Source organism: Anopheles maculipalpis, chromosome 2RL, assembly GCF_943734695.1.
Source record: "Anopheles maculipalpis chromosome 2RL, idAnoMacuDA_375_x, whole genome shotgun sequence".
NCBI lineage: Eukaryota > Metazoa > Arthropoda > Insecta > Diptera > Culicidae > Anopheles > Anopheles maculipalpis.
The window spans coordinates 23,323,409-23,340,727 of record NC_064871.1 but is presented as its reverse complement, the minus strand read 5'-3'; the positions used below and the strand labels follow the sequence as shown (position 1 = coordinate 23,340,727).

Genomic DNA, 17,319 nt, shown 5'->3' with positions numbered 1-17,319 from the left:
TTTCAGACTGTAGAAAAGCGATAGCGAATCGAGCAAAGTATTTTTTTTCTTCTTAAAAATATTGACTTTTGTGGAATGTATTCGTTTTCCCCAATCTTCCGCGATGAATCTTAACACACCGGGGACATTCCACATCCCAACCCGTTCGTATCAATCCAACCCCCCCCCCCCCTCCTCGCTCCTTGTCGCCCATTGAGCGTGGTGCTTCAATTATGCTAATATGTAATAACAGGATGAAAACAGATCTTTCCTAGGGATGTCTTACGCGTAGATTATGTACACTAGTGAAGAAAGATGGAAAGGCGGTGATAAGGTTGTGTGTATCGTTGGTTAAAGTTTTGATTGTTTAAGCTACACCACTTGCTGTGTGCCGAACGGACACTGTTACTCCGTTCTCAGCTATTGCTTCCAAATTTTAATATTTTAAAGTCGTGCTAAAATTTACATCCTTTTTGATAAACACTAGCGAGATTATCTATGACAATTGTGTCACACCGCAAAACTGTCCACTTTCCAGTTTCGCGGATAATAGTTTGATTCATTTTGTTTCTTTCTCGATATATGCAATCAAACACCTAACATTCCCTGTTGGGGCTTTGGTTGGTGAAAGCGTCCCACAGATCGGAACAGAGCACAGGAAGGAAGGATGTTAGTTTAAATCAACGAATGAATAACAGCAATCAGAGGCACCCCGATTGGAGCAGGTGACAACACTGATTTATGGCCAGTGTTCAAAGTTTTGATGAACAGCAGCGGCTCGTGGTGGCCGAATCCCGGCACCCTAACACATAAACTAATATCAACAAAATCGTAACTGACAACGTGCGTAATGGTACCTAGCACTAATTAATTAATAGTTTCTCTTGGTTTCTTTGTCCTCGCACTCGCTGTTAACATCTATTTTATCTGAATCAGCTTCTATTTGCATTTGTTGGCTTGTTGTTTTTTTTATGTATGTGTTTCTGTTCTTCTGTACCATGCTTAATTTAATAATGCTATTGTATGGTTCGTTCGTTCGTTCTGTCGTTCCGTTCGGTTCGCTTGTTTTCTACCGTGTTAATTCATTTGTCTGGTTCCGTTTGTCAAAAATATCACAAATTTTCCCATAAACCCCACCCCATTTTCCCATATAACCCTCCCATATATGTACCTTTTCGATGCCAGTTCTATGCCGATTCTGGATCGATTTTCGATTCTTCTACACACTGATTCACGCACGTCAACAACCATCAATAACAATCACAAATCACAATATACCATTGCTGACCGCAAGGACAGCCTCTTCCCGTCGATACTTATCAGATTCACAAGCGCAATCACATTCTCTCTCATACACACACACACATCACAACAAAGTTCCCGCACTGAGTGTCCGGTTTTGTTTGCACTCAAAACACACGCACACCGACGCATCACAATAGGGTGGCATCTCTACGGGTACCATGGACCATGGACAGTTACCCTTTAATGATTGAAGCTGTCGCTCATCACATCACTTTACGACCGACCATTTTATATGTTTCACGCGTCTTTGTTCTGTTCTTGTCCACCGACCTAACAAAACCCACTCGCGACACACTTCCTTTGGCAGTGCAGAGCGCAATAGAGGTGGTACATTGAAGCAGTATGGGTGAATTTATGTTCCCGGTAAATCACTGCACGCTGACGCTTACTGGAACTTATCATACTAAGAACGTTGTACAACTAAGATTGTGCGTGTTGCTTCCTTAACACACTAACTCCCAACACGGGCATCTAGCCTACATTACGGCGCAAACGATACCGCTGCTCTCAGCCCAACACAGCCACGCGCTTATCACTCACCCACTTACCGCTCGATACCGGACGTTAGGCTTCGTTCCGTTCCCTCGAACAGCTCCGGTGGAAGCAACGAAGGACAGCAGGAAAGCATCCGCACGGTCGCATCTTCGTACGTGGTCATCATTGTCGCACAGACCGCTGGCCGCTAGAGACCGCCGCTACCCTTCGCCGGACCGGACGATAGGCTGCTACTGCTGACACCGGAATCGCTCGACTTTTCACTCAACGCACCCCCGCTACTGCCCCCGGTAACACTTCCACCACCAACACCAATCACCATCCCACCGCCCCCATCGCTTCCACCCCCACCAAGCAGGCCACCCTTTTTTGCCGACATCGTCCGACTGTTCATCGTTTTCGAAGAACCACGCTCGGTCGTCCCGTTGAACCGGCGGGCCGACTCGACACGCTTCAGTATTTCGTTCGAGCACTGGGCAACGACCGAGTCCAGGTTGTTCGTTTCATTATCGGACAGATGGTGCTGCTGGTGATGGTGGTGATGGTGATGATGATGCGCCGCCATTAACGTCGCCATGTTGGTGTGTTGCTGCTGCTGTGACTGTTGCAACGGTTGACCGTTGTTGTGCGATTGTTGCTGTTGTTGAAGATGGTGCAGTTGCTGCTGCTGCTGCTGCTGGTAGGAATGTGGATTGTGCGAGCCTTGCGATGACGGGACCGGCGAACCTTCGTAACAACCGGAATCTCGTGGAAAGTGCCTCCGGCCAAACGGTGACGTCTGGTGGTCGCCGCTACTCCTCGTCGTACTGCCACTGCCGCCGCTCAGTCCACCGCCAAGACCACCGGAACAGTTGACGTGATTCAACCGTAACCCTTCATCGTTCTCCGAGCTGGAACCGGCCACATCTCCATCGGACGTTGCTGTTTAATGAAGCGAAAGTGCACATCGGTACAGATTAATTATCGGGTCTGTAGTAAACCGGTTCTACTGGTGGACGGGTTTTGCAACAACATGCGCTAATAACATGACACAAATTTCCACCACTAGAGACAATAATGGGTATCCCGTTCACCCGCACCCACACTTACAGTCCAAATCGTGCAGCAGCTGAACGGCGGCCAGTATCTTCGCCCGATGCTCCGTATTGCCAATGCCTAGATAATCTAAATCGGACGGTTCCAACTCCTTGAACAGCTCCAGGTCTTCGTACCTACAGTGAACCGTTCAAACCATTATTCACGGACACGGATCGTCGCTAGCCGCAAGTCAACCGCACTTACCCGTTGAGCACAAACACGGATGTGTACTCTTTCAGACCGATCCGTAGCAGCAGCTCTTCGACACTCGTCGGACAGCTCGTTGGTAAACGGTGCCGGCTGACCAGCTTTCCACCGTATCCTTTCAAACCCGTCGTAGGAAGATCGGGTAATACCTCGACACTAATGAACTTAAAGTGTCCTAACCGACCGTTCGCGTAGCCTCGCCACACACCGGACGCATTCATCGAGAGTACATCAATGATGTCTCCTTTCTATAGAATGTGCAGAATAAAAAGGTTTGCTCGGTAAGTGAACAGGCCAGCAAATACAGGATCAATCAGACATCGACCACTCACCTTAAACCGTAGCGCTTCCTTGTCGTACGGGCTAGGGCAACTATCGACGAGTGCGATCGCTCGGCAGATTGGAAGCATTGTGGTGCGATCCTCCGCCGACAGGGAACTGTGCGGACTACCTGGGCGAACCAGGGCTTGAGTGCCTGAAAGCAAAACAAAGCAAAGGAAACAGTTGTAAATTTGGAAGTAAAGTGTCTGATATTCAAAGCGACTCACTTGATCCGGAAGCACTCGGTAAGCTTTCGACCGAGCTGGCCGAATGTTGGAACGTTTGGTCGCTGATGCTATCCAAGCAGTTACTGTAATCACGATTGTTGCGATCCGCTCCACCGAACAGTAGATGATCCTTTGGCGATGTTCGAGCGTCATTAGACTGGAAGAGTTAATCAAGCGAGAGAACAAGGTTTTACAAAGACCCAAAGCTAATTTAAATCCCCGAACTCTTACTTACGTGATGTACTAAAGCTATCTGTTGACTTATGCTTAAATTTTTATTGTTGTGCGAGACCGCCGCTGACGACGCGGCCGCCGCCAGTGACGACGATAGATTGTTCCTGTTTTTGGCCGCCTTCAGGCTTTTCAGATTGTTGACGGTGTTTTTTGTACTGGTGCTGTTGTTGCTGCTCGCGCTACTGCTACTATTGCCGCTGCCATTTGTCGTGGTCGTGCTGTTGCTTGTGCTTGCGCTGCTGATGTCCGTCCCGCCGATTCCACCGACCGTACCGCCGAGCAATGATGGCAGATTGGCACCGGATGCACCACCGGATGTGAGTGCTATACTACCACCAACGGTGCCGGATGTGTTTCCCACCGAACTAATGCCAACTGTCGTCGTCGTTGCTGATGCTGCTGCTGCTGCGGACGAACCTGCCGGTACCAAGGATGCCGCACTGCCGATGAGGCCGGATGTTGACCCGGGTTGCCCCGGGATGCCGACACCACCAGCACCACCACCACCACACTGTCCTTCCAGGCGCTTCAGCTGCTGGTGATGCAGATGCTTCTGAAGCTGCAGTGCGTTCGCTTGCAGGATGTCATCGTACTCGGATGATGGTGTGGGCGATGGTGATGGTGATTCGTCACCCAGCCCGGCACTGAGCGTTCGATAGCGGGCCGTACAGTTATTCATGCCGATCTATTGTGGAAAACGTGGCGATGGCACACACAAAAAAAAGAAGAAAAAACACATGAAACACCGAACAGTGGAGATTAGGTGACAGAGAGCGCATCATAATTCTTCCTAATGATATCGATATACATGTAGTGGCCGGGGCGTCCGGACGCTTCGCATTGAAGCAGCGGAAGGAAAAGGAAAAGCTTTGTCGCGAAATGATGATAAATGGGTATGCCGAGGGGCATACTTCACCGTATAATCCCGCGACTACTGAAGAGCTAATCAGTCGTGGATTAGTGCCGGATTTGAGGACCGTCTCACGTTAGCCGTTTCAGTGCAAAGCGAACGAAAGTGACATCGGATCGATTGTGGGATCACTTTCGCTTTCGTCTCACGTAGTGTCCTCATTATTTTCCCAAATCCTATAATTTGCACCCCAATGATACACTTTCCATGGTGGTAGTGGTCTTGGTGAGTAAAAGTTTTCAAGGAGATTAGGTGGATCTCGTTTCGTCCTAACACCGAATTCCCAACCATCAAAGAATAACTCCAAAATAGGGTTGGTGCGAAATTATTTGGAGAGTGTTATTGGCCATAACATACTGGCTGTTTAGCAAGTACGTTTAAATCAATGTAATTCAATTGAAATACAAAAGTAAATTGAACCAAATAAATAATGCATGAAAGTGATTAAGATTATTTATCAACCCCTCAAATCCCACCAGTGTAACAAGTATCCTATGGAACGACTCCCGAACCATTCTAGCACTGCATTATTCCACCCTATTAAGGATTCAGTTACGGTATCAGTAGGAACCTGCTTAGTATTCGAATGATCATAATTAAATATTAACATTCTCTTCCATCACTCCTGCTTATAAATATTACACTCCTGTCTGCCTGCTCGCCTAAAAGGGATTTAAACGAGAAGGTACTACTGGCCCCGAGCTTAATGCACCTAACTTTTCCATCCCGCCGCTACCAATCGGTCAGAGGTTCAAAAAAGCCTGCAAACTTCGCATACTCGATGGTTTCTTCAGAAAGCATCGTTACGGAGATGGACGGTTTCCTTGGCTTTTGTTTTGCCCACCGTCCACCGTCTACAAACCCATTTCCAACCTTCCCCCGCCGGGAGCATTACCAAGAAGGGCTCTTTTATGCCCGGGAGAGCAAGCAACGTCTTTCATTGGCAGGTTGGCGCTCCCCATCAAAAAAACCATTCTACTTCCAAGGATAATGATAACGTTTATTAAGTTGATAAGCACAATAATGGCATCCGATGAAGATGATGAGATATCCACACCCGCTTGCCTGGGTGGACTGAAAATCCGACTACCGATTCCGGTCCGGTGTGGCTTTACTCTCCCGGGTTACTTTTGCCATCCTAACAGACACGAGCTCGGCGATGGTTTTTATTATCGTGTTTTATTTTTACTCCCAATGCCATAGCATCCGCGGGATTGTGGAGTGTTGGGATGACGTGGGACGGAAAATTATAATGTAATGCCTCCCGGTATTACGACACAGAGAAAGATTCCTTAAATTAGCAGGAAATGGAATCCCATCGACATTTTCATTTTCCTACAGTTATGTTACTTTACTTAGGCAGCACAACGCACTGGACCGGTATACAATCGGTGAGATAATTCTATAGAATTGTCCAGTAAAACAAAACATCACAGCGAACTAAGGATGGCAAAAATGGACGCCATTGGGTGAAAAATAGTGTAAGACACATAAAAACACCTTGCGTTGGAGAGCGAGAAAGATACAAAAAATCGCACAAGGGAAAGCTGAAGCCGAAACCGTCATTAGTCACTGTTTATGATGCTAATTAAACATCGAAATATACATAAATAAAGTAGCTCATTTCGTAATCATGGGTCTTGAAGGGTAGGAAAAATCTCCAACCGGAAGCGAGGAAAATGATTATAAGCGAAACAGCGCAAACAAAGCCATTCAAAAATGGGAAAATTTGCATACAAATTTAAGTGCCTGTCGACATTGAAGTTAGCGTGACATAAAGACGAAACTATATTATTTCTAACCAGGTACCATTTCCTTGATGCCCATTTCTGGGGAAGTTGTGTAAACACACAGATACCTTTACATGAAAAGTAAAAAAGATTATTATTCTGCAATAAAAAAAAAACTTGCCACTAGCTAAGATAAAATATTAATTACATTCACTTTCAGTCAATCTGGAGCACATCATCTCCACCGAGCTAAATGAATGACTGAGCCAAAACCACTTTAGCGGAACAAATTTCCGTTACTGACTAATTTAATTCAACTAAATCGCTGCTCTCCGAGCTTAACCGAGGAATCGTGCAGGAGCGAAGGAATAACAGTAAAAATTAATCACTACTTACCGAAACCTGGCTCAACCGGGAGGTAACGCTGTGTAGATCCGATATTGAACCGGCATAATCTCCGCTTTCCCGATCGTGCGATCTGCAGTACCGGTACCGGTGTAACGAATCAATTTCCAATGTCCGGGCCAATGGAAGACGGATAATGTAATATTATAGAAAAACAAGAAGCAAAATCAGTGCATCTGCTATTTTCCACCGACGAGAAAAAAAAAACAGGTTGGTCTATTTATAGTATAAACCACCTGTAATGAAGCTGCTGTGGATGATATGACGATGATGAAACATTAGCAGGGACGGGTAACTTACGCGGCGGTAAATTTAAATTCAATCAAAGACCTCACCAAACCGCACAACCCGGGCGTTCAATATGTCGTAGTGGGCGCTGTCGATAGAGAACCAACTGACTAGAGCACCCGATGTTTGCGCCCTCGTTTGCAATCCTGGCGAAGTTTTAATTGGACGGGCGTCGAGTTTGGATTGATTAAATTTAGAGTAAAATTATAATTACCGGCCATCTATCCCCAATCGTCTGCCACAAACCCCATCCATCCCATACCCATCATTGGCTTCCGTAACGGGGAATGTAAACAACGTTCTTTAAATCAGATAATGAGCTTAATCGATTTACGATCCCATACCTTAAATTCACCATCGTCATCAACACACAGCAGGATCCTTACTGTGCCTTAGCACACCAAACCCGATTACTTACCGGGCATGTTTGAGGGGTATAATGGTTGGAGGGTTTGGTGGTTGCTGGGGTACGATCAGGCCCCGCCGGGGACCCCGCTGTGGTATGGAAATGTCACCCGCGGACCGCAACGATATCACACTCTGCCCTTCCCTTCCGTTCGTGCTGTAGCAGACGCGACCACCCTGTGTCGGAAGATGCACCATGGTTAGAGACATTTTTTTTCCTACGATAAACCGCACAATTAGCTCACCTGAATGGTAGCGCTTGGTCCTCCGCCACTATCGCCACCGCCGCCTCCTCCACCATCGCCCGCGTACCCAGCGGCACCGATTTGCCGCATGCCGGACATCAGGAAGTCGTCTGGATCACTCTCGTACGGTGGCTCATCGTACCAGTGACCTTGGTGATGAGGCATTCGCATCACATTCGTTACCGCATCGTCGTACATGTACGTGTCGTCTGTCAAATTAGATAGAGAAATGTGATTGTTAAACACTTTTTTGCCATCTTTTTTGGCCAATCCCGTACAATCGGCTTTTCTCTTTTGCTGCAAGCACACGCCGTGCCTGACAGTATGGAAAGCACCAGATCCTACACCAGGCGCGGTAGCATGATTGCCATGCCGGATATCAACATTCTTGATTGCATCCGATGATGCACAAATATTGAAGCCACGAACGCTTCCACCTTTGCCTCGCTCGGTCTCGTTTGGCCGACAACGGCGCGATCGGATGTCACCTCTGGTTGCCAACTTTCTTCTGACAGATTCCACACAAATACGAGAACACCGAATCCAATTTGCTTTCTTTTGTACTGAGCTCATTTTCGCAACACTCCCGTCAAACGCTTCCAATGAGTCCCCAGGGGAGAAAGACAAGAAGAACGAACCTCAAACCGCAGCAAAAAGGCACATGCACACACCAGAGAAAGAAAAACCTGGAAAAATGGCACCATGTGGCTCTGGATGCACACCCCAAAACCTGACGACCTGACTCCTGGCCGAAGCCATGGGGTAAGAAATTAGATTCAGTGCACCGGCAAAACGGTATAATGAACTTTCACCCTTGCGCCATCGGCACCATTCCAAGACCGGTGCGAGAAAGTTCCGGGTTCCGGTCATAACAGGATTAGCAAAATGGTACTGCTACTGCTCGCCGCAGTTCCTCGCTGTACCAGCCTTGTCAAGCCACAAGCCACGAACCAAACCGTTTGATGATTCTCCAAGGAGTGATCGGTTTGATTGGATGCAATCAGCCAATTCGTCTGCGTCGGCGAATATACTCCGGTCCGGTACGGACGAGTTCCCCGTCCCGTTTGACACTGTGTTCCCTTCATTTTGTAGCCCCTTCCAGCTTACCTCTCGAGTCTCTGCTCAGCTGCAACAAACCTTGCCGAATGTCTCGAAGTATCTGAAACGAGAACCAGGTGCAAAAAGACGTTAGCAGGAACAGCCACCAATGATGGATCTGGGTTGAAACACATACACACACACACACACGCACACGCAGGCATACACAACCCAGAAGGCACTGATTAGGGGTAAGAGGTGGGGGTGAACCATGTGGAACAAGGAACAGGAAAACATGGATGGTTCGATTCGAGCCAATTTCTGTCCGACCCGAATCGTATCCGAACCGATGGGCTAATGAACCGGGGTGGGAAAACTGATCTGCTGTCGAAGTGTCGTATGTACATTGGAAAGAAGGACGCATGAGCCTGGAAGTGGTAGGACCACTTGTAATTTTAAGTGTGAACCACCAATGAAGTTGGATGTGTACGGTGTCTTAACGGTTCGGGAAGTAAGTAAACCGGGTGCTAGATAACGCATGCCGCAAGCAAAACTATTCTAACTCACTTCGCCATTCCATTCCGCTCCCTCGGTAGCGGCGCACGTTCTGGGTGCGAAAGAGGTGTTACGTGCCGAGGATTACATTTCGCTAATTCGCAAGTTAATCAATCACTTTAACTGGCCTACCTACTTGGCGGGATTGTTCTCATGCTACAAAACCTTCTATTGCTCCAACTGCTACCAAAGAGATTTGATCGATTCACACACCTACTCACACATACAGATACATACACACATCCACATGTTACGCACATACGGCCGTACGCTAAACACCTACAAGCGCCACCTCATCACTTGATGAGCTTGGTGAGAAAAGCCCAAAAGCTTCAAGTTTACTTTCAGTCTGCCTCACTCCGTCCATCATACGTGTTGTGCGAAAAGTCTAACTTGCAGGCGCTACCCACTGCTTACTGCCTGTACTGTACAGGGGCCAGCCCCCGACTTGGCTGGCGTGGTACGATGTAATAACGGATAAATTAGCCCCAATCAGGATCGGTGTCTATCCCTACCCCACTTCACCGTTTCACCGTGCGTCGATTACATATTAGTGAATATTAGCAGCTACAGGACAGGGGATGATTTGAGATAGACGAGTGAGAAGGCATCATATCACGATTCCTGGAACCGTGTTGATGGAATGTTATCAACGCTAGAAATTTTGGTTCTACTAGCCCGACGTGTTAGGCATGTTCATGTTGTGGTTACAGTTGTTTTCTCCCTTCCTTTAACGCAGAGGCACAAACATTCCTGCATGATTGATTGGACGTACTGGTAAGCGCGCTGACGTTGAGCCTTAATCAGGCCAGGCACGCAGATAAATCAGCGCCGCGTATCTATCATCGCTGATGGGTAAGTTATTAAATTCGTGTTTGAAGTCTAATGCTCCCAACGGGTAATCGTTTTTTTTTATCCATCAAGACAATGGCGTCTAATTTTGTTTGGAAGGATGATTTATTTCTAATTACACATTGTGTTTTTCACGGTTCATTCATGGTACTAATAACATAGTACTTGTAACGATCAAGTTGAAACATCAGAAAAATTCGAACATTTAAACCATAAGAACTACTAATAAATTCATCTATGCTTATCAGGTTTAAATATTTGCATTTCAAAATAAATTATTAAATTACCGAAACGCTTTGTAGCTATAAATCTCTTCTTAGAAAATAAAATAATACTGATAGAAAAAAAACTTTTTCCTCCTGAAACCCATAGTCCCTGTCTGAGCTTGTCTGTCCTGCAAAATATTCAAGCCCGGACAAGTGTTTGGCGCTTTGCATAGTTAATTTTTCATTATACCTGGCTGCATCGGTGCGAAGATATTAAAAACTTTTCCCCTACACAATGATTGAAAATTTGCCTAACTCCCGGACGCCCCGTCGGGACACCGTCGGTAAGTCAAGTAATTTGCAAACCATAATGCCCTAATTCATATTCCAAACTCCCTAACTACCGCGACGAAAGATGGTCCTTTTCCCGAGGGGGCCACCTGCGACCCACAGACAGGGAGGATGCAATGGGCAACCGAAGTAGGCAAATAGTCGTTTGGCCATCCAATCGGCTGGACGGCCGTGTACGGTGTGACCCGGGAGAACTTTTCCTAGACTCAGCCGTTTTAATGTCCCCCACGCGAGGGTAAAACGAATGCAGGACCGGGTGGATGCTCGTGCGTTTTGTAGTCGTTATTATTACAAATCCTCAGGTGTAACGTTTTTGTGCGTTATCGTCCTACCATTTCCTTAGTATTTTCGGCTCTTATCCAGGGATTGCACTGTTGGCCGAGCGTCAGAACATCCTTAGCATCGAAAAAGGCTCGCAAACCTAATTATTCGAGTCAGCCCCATAAAGCCACCGTATCCCCCAAGGGACTGGCCAATACTTGAATCTAGAATAAGGATAGCTCTCGTTGTAAAACATAGCGATAGGTTAATATTCGGTCCACAGAAAGTAACAACGGCACCAGTGGCTGTAGCCAGGGTCAGGGTAGAAAAATAGCCGCTCGGTGCCCGTAAATCATTGTGTCTCTCCCGTACCTTTCAAAGAAACAACTGCAACTCCCTTACATGTACGGTCGAAGCAGAGCAGAAGTAGTGAAGATAAATAAAACCTTCCAGCTACACGACGCCTGCTCCTGCAAGCTTATCCATCGAGACGCAAACACCGTTATTACCACCTCGTTGTAGATATTTTCGGGTTTTACACTTTTCCATAAATAATTTCCGAACATTTACAGAACCCGTCGCGCGGCAGATTAGTCATCGGATCGTTGACTCCGCCACGGTAGTTTACCATGGCTGGCCGTTTTTCGGGACACGGGTAAATTCGCCAAACAGTTTACCCCACGGCGACTAATGAAGGCATTTTCCTTTTCGGTCGGCAGTACCGCGGACGAAACACTGCCGAGGAGGGAATGACTTTATGCGAGGTGGAACTTTACAGGACTAGTTGCTTCACCTTAGCACCTAAAGACTTTTGCACACGAAACCAAACCGTCTAGCCCGGTGCAAAGAACGCGGCCAGCGCTCGGCAGTCCACCGCCGGGTTTACGACTCCCGGGAGATTAATTCAATCCTAGCGTGATTTAATGCGGTTGACTTTGGTGCAGTTATCGGCACGTTTTACGTTTAGTGTTTGCACAGTGCGACACACTGTGTGGCGAGCGTACCGACTGACTGGCCGAGACTTTGGTCACCCTTTTGTGTGACACGTTCAACACGGGGTCGCAAAATGCCAGTCCCGTATGCTGCGGTGTTCGTGCTGGGTTAGAAACGTCCACAGTGTTCGTCTGAAATCGAAACGATGCTAGAGATGGACGACCCCGACTGGCAAGCGGCTAATCAAATCTTCTCCCCTTATTTCGTCCGAGCTGGACAGCCATGGAAGGCATTCATTCTGACCTGGAGTAGATGTAGCGACACGTAAGATGGAGAGTATTATCATCATCATGTGACGGGGACATCGTAGAGGACAAAGAGGGTTTATGCGTTTGTTGGTACGTTTTCAATTATCGGTCAATCAGTTCGATCGAAGCGTTCAGTGTTTGGTTCGTATGAGAATTTCTGCTTGGTAAGAGGGTTTCTATGAAGAAATGCTCATTATGATGAACTGCTGTGATACAAATGGGCAAGATAGAGATGTAACGTCCAGATCCAAAGACAAATATTTATAACAATACGAAGTATATTATTATCCTTTGTGAAAACTCAATCTCGCTTGAGAATTGAAACCATCCGTCTTGATTGAAAATTCATTCGATATGTTTCATCGTACCTAAATTAAAGGCAAATCAAAAACTTTATTTCCATAAATTCATTTACAAAAAAAAAATTCAAGGGCAACATCCCCAGATATCGTCTCCTCCAGATCTCAAGTATCAAACCTTCATCATACTACAGGAAAATGTTACATTTGCTTCACATTTTTGCAGCCAGCAACATCAACAAAAAACACCAAATAAATGGTTAAAAACATTTTTTCACTACAGTTCCAACAAAAGCAATTTCACCATCGTACGTTTAATTTTACATCTGCAAGATATCGAACAGGAACACGCTTCGGGGTTTTTTTTTCTTCAAACGAGATGTTTTCTTTCCCATTTGGCCAATGGATGGACGCCAACGTACCCTCCTATCGCGAAATGCGATCAACGAGGTATGGCGCTCAGCAGACAGCTCAACGAAATTGAAATCCAACGCGCGCCACGTTCTCTTGTCTCTAGCCACACTCACACACACTCCACTGCGTCCCGAGGCCGTTCTAAAGTGAGCATACCATCAGTGAGGATGGTTCCTATGTAGCACACATATCGCAGTATACCCAACAGGCCAACACTACCGATGGTCCATGAGATGAGGGAATATGGAATCTAATAAAATTTCATTATGAGATCAAATCCGCTACCACCCAAATGCCCTGTGCCTCCGGGGGGTGAAAAATCGTGCTAAACCGCGATGAAGGTTGGTTGCAAGAGAGATAGAGTGAGAAACACACGCACACACGTACAGACATACGAAACAAACACACTACGAAACGAAGGATGGGCTCGAATGGTCGGTAGCAAACCGGGATTAAACAAATAAACGCAAAAAAACCAACAAAAAACAAGGCTGCTTCTACCATCGTCTAGTGAACACGGTGGGCATGCACATAACATACACAACAGCAAGCAGAAACGACCACGCATTACGGAGTGGGCCTTCAATTGGGACAACTGTACAGACGCCACCCGCACGGGAGAGCACGGGAGGGCATTGACTAGGGCACTAGCCCTAGCTAGACGATAACCCTCAGCTGATCATTTCTATTTACACTAGGTTTGAGGTTTTTTTGGTTTGGACATTTCGGCCATTCGGCGCAACATGCTCGGACACTGTAAAACAACCACCCAGGCGGAACTAAGTCGGAAGATTATTTCGCAACGAGCAGGAAGTGCAAAGAGGGGCACACAGGCACAACCGGTTCCGCTATTGAACCTCCGCGCGGGACTAGCAATACAACAAAAATTACTAACAACGGGGAATCGACGAGGCACTCTATAGGACCACGTGTCCACGCGAAAGGGACGAAGCAAAGGGATGATAGTGTGAAGTTGTGGGACGAGGTTTGTGGTAATAAATTGTGTGCAAAATACCTCCACCAGGATGCCATAAACACAAACACATACGAGCGCGCGCGTGTGCGGGAGCCACCCTTTCATCCCATCCCCGTCCGGAGCTGCCAAACCCGTACACGAATGGTGGTTGGGAAAGTTCTGGTGGTAAAAATGTTTCGTTACGTTGCTTATTACATTTGCAGTGCATCGGTTTTTTTTTACTGATCCTTTAATGCAGTTGATTTTTTACTGTTTAAGTTGTACGATCATTACCAGCGTGTTCTGCTAATTTTCCGCTCCTAACGAAATGTGGTGGGCCTGCTTTACTTACTTGTTCAATTAACACTATAAGCTACTCGGTACAGTCTACAAAGATTAATGACGTATACGTTGGTCACATTTTATTCGTTATGTTTCATTCGACATTCGAAACCATTTAAAATGGATTCGAACTTTTTTTGCTACAATTTTAACCCAACCTCAGAAAAGCTTATCTTCACTTAAGTGAAATACACACACACACATACCAACTCACGCATACACAACATACAAAACACTGTTACAATTACGATCATTTTGATTATTGAACGACGATAAATGACGGCGAAAAAACACAGCTAAAATTTGATTACTTAGTAAAGTTTTTGTTTGTAATTTGTTGCAGACCTTAAACCTTGAAGTAACTCTAACAATCCGATTTTATCCCCATAAAACACCTATTTGTTTTTTGCTATATGAGTGGTTTATAAATTTTCTACGGATAAATGCCAATCACTGTTTTATCACCATTGCAATTTAGATTTGCCAATCATTTTCGACATTTTGCTTTAATATGACGCACTACTCCCGTTTGAATAGCACTCGTTACAGCTAACAATCGTTTAAAACGCCACATATATTGCTAAACAACATTCAAAGTGCAGGGCGCCCCACCAGTAGTGGGCAGCACACAGAATTGTATATCGGTTGAAATTCGGTTTCCTCAGCAATGCGTTGAGGCGGATTTCAGGCAGTAGCTTAAAGTTGATCGCTGCGGATCCAGTACGGCGAGTTAGAGTTGGAATAGTTTCGCTGGGGCAAGCGGGCACGTGTTCGATGGTTTTGCGGTAAGTTTAGTGTTAGTGTACGCGTAAAGCGGTAGATGAAAGAAGAAAAACAAACAAACAAAAAGACATGGATAAAGAAAAGGTGAAGCACCGTGGTACTGTGTGTTTTGTTTTGTTCGTTCTACGGAAGGATATTGGGCATATTGGTGCGGAAAACTTTACACCGACCGGTAAATAAAGAGGATAAAGTATTGGATAGTAAAATAAAAACTATGTTCTATGAAGCTTGAACTACACGGTATCAGTAACTGGCTTATGAAGGCGGGACAGATTGATTTACAACAGGAAAATACTTGGTATTTCTACATTCAGACAATGCATCATGACTTTTCATCCAATCAATAAAAGTTAAGATGGTACAAGGAAGCTTTCATAATGGCTTCCATTGCTTTCATTTGAAATTGAATGAATTTATTTCAACGAGCATGCCAGAAACTCCAAGCCAATAAACATTTTCTAGGGGCTGTTGTGCGATTTTTCTTGATCACTTCAAGATGAGAAAATTCTCGAAATAATGTAGTTTTTGTAATTACCCAACGAAAACAACCATTTGTATGCTCAGTCTTTCCTAGATAAACTTGCAATGTTGGAGCGATTCCTACATTGCAGAAGTACACAATGATGTTGGTTTCGGTAAAATGTAACAGAGTCCAGTTCTGACTATATTCCAGAATTGGTTCAATCATAGCTAGTTAACTCCTAAAGTTAAAGAAAAATATTTTTAAAATTGATCACACCATGATCATTGATCATGCCAGACCTAATTAAACATCGAAGGACTGTATAAAAATTCCAACAATACCAGGCTTATTCGGTGGGCTTATGCATAAGCACCTATTCACAAATCGTGCTGAATTTTTACTGCAACGTACTCATTTAGTACAGGTAAAATACGATAATGTTTTTGTCTAGTTTCTAATGTATTGGTAACGATGCAATAGCAATGCAAACATGCCATTGCAATCTTGAATCTTTCTTCAAACTGCCAATAATGAAGCCAACGCCAAAAGCTAACCCAGATGATGTATGGTTCGCAGCGACTGAAGTAAAATTAACGGATCGAGGAAAACTTAAAATTAATAACTTTGCTGCGTTCGCCGGTGCAGTTGGCATAGCGTAAGGGCACAGGGGACCAAGGGGACCAAACTCACAAACAACCAACCAAAAAAATAAAACCAAACCAACCAAGAACGAGGCATCAGAAGGAACTCTAGTAAGTGGTAGTTTAAGTAGTGGTAGTAGCATGCTCTAGCAAACGGACTTACCTCTTCGTGTTCGCGTTGAAATTTTTCCTTCTTCCGAAGTGCTTCCTGTATTTTTAGCTGTAGCGTAAGTGTGAAAAATACAAAATGGAGCCCGAGCCGAGTGGGGGAGATTCAAGAAAAAAAAAAGAAACAAACAAACAAAATTAGAACACTAACAAACGAAACGAGCGGGCGAGCGAGCGAGCGAGAGAAAACGAGGAAAAAAACGGAAAAACACGCTAGCATAACAAACGTGAGCGAAAAAAAATAAATAAAGGAATAGAAAAAATAAAACAACGCGACCAGTTTAACGATAAATGCCGTGAAAACAAATGAGCTGGTGAAAAGTTTAAAGTGCCTTCTCGACTGCACCAAGCTCCGTCAAAATGGCAAAGTGGCGCAATGTCATTTTTTCCTGCTCAGTAGGTGGAGTAGTTTTAGTTTTCTCCTTTCGCTCTGGTCCTTTCGTCTGTACGTTTATTGGTTGCTTGCTTGCAAGCTTTTCCCTAGCGAGCGTTGGGCTGTGAGTTTGCGTTTTCATCATGTCCAGGACGATTTGTTCAGCTGTGCACCATCCCATCCTACCTCGTCCGTCCACCATCCCACAAACTCACATCCCGAGAGCTGGTGAGTTTTAATTTTACGAAACGAGGTAACAAGCTTGAAAAATAATTAAACGTGTTGAACGTAGCGAGCGGTTCTGCAAGGTGGAAAAAGATAACACACCCACAAAAAAAGTGGCAAGGTGTACCCCGACAAGCGGCCAAACCACCCAAGCAATTTCGGAACATTTTTGCACTACTTTCGCCCACTTGAAAAATACTAGCGCGAAAAAAAAAACCCCCCGCGTTGGAAAGACATTCTGAAAGCTTAATAACGGCGGTCACTGTCGAATGGAAATTAAACTGAAAAGTCTCACCAGCCCACTCGCCACCAGGCCCTCCTTCC

At 45.5% G+C, this 17,319-nt stretch overlaps 2 protein-coding genes across 3 annotated transcripts in view; one reads left to right on the top strand and one right to left on the bottom strand.

The window, feature by feature from the left end:
• The window catches only part of LOC126559152 (39S ribosomal protein L43, mitochondrial), a 169,016-nt gene that overhangs the window by 12,069 nt on the left and 139,628 nt on the right, over positions 1-17,319 (top strand). The gene's annotated exons all lie outside the window — the stretch shown is intronic.
• Positions 1-17,319, bottom strand: part of LOC126556771 (uncharacterized) — a 364,167-nt gene that overhangs the window by 263,166 nt on the left and 83,682 nt on the right. The window contains exons 7-17 of one of the 2 annotated variants that reach the window (XR_007607033.1): positions 16,393-16,449; positions 8,936-8,987; positions 7,829-8,037; positions 7,597-7,760; positions 6,882-6,963; positions 3,847-4,530; positions 3,612-3,768; positions 3,396-3,538; positions 3,061-3,311; positions 2,869-2,990; positions 1,833-2,700 (exon numbers count right to left, since the gene is read on the bottom strand). Coding sequence is in view for 1 of the 2 variants with exons in the window: in XM_050212256.1 (XP_050068213.1) it covers positions 1,967-2,700; positions 2,869-2,990; positions 3,061-3,311; positions 3,396-3,538; positions 3,612-3,768; positions 3,847-4,530; positions 6,882-6,963; positions 7,597-7,760; positions 7,829-8,037; positions 8,936-8,987; positions 16,393-16,449 (2,655 nt within the window). In the remaining variant the exon portion in view is untranslated. Of the gene's footprint in view, positions 1-1,827; positions 2,701-2,868; positions 2,991-3,060; positions 3,312-3,395; positions 3,539-3,611; positions 3,769-3,846; positions 4,531-6,881; positions 6,964-7,596; positions 7,761-7,828; positions 8,038-8,935; positions 8,988-16,392; positions 16,450-17,319 lie in introns of those variants that run through there. The other variant, XM_050212256.1, reaches the window with a different exon arrangement.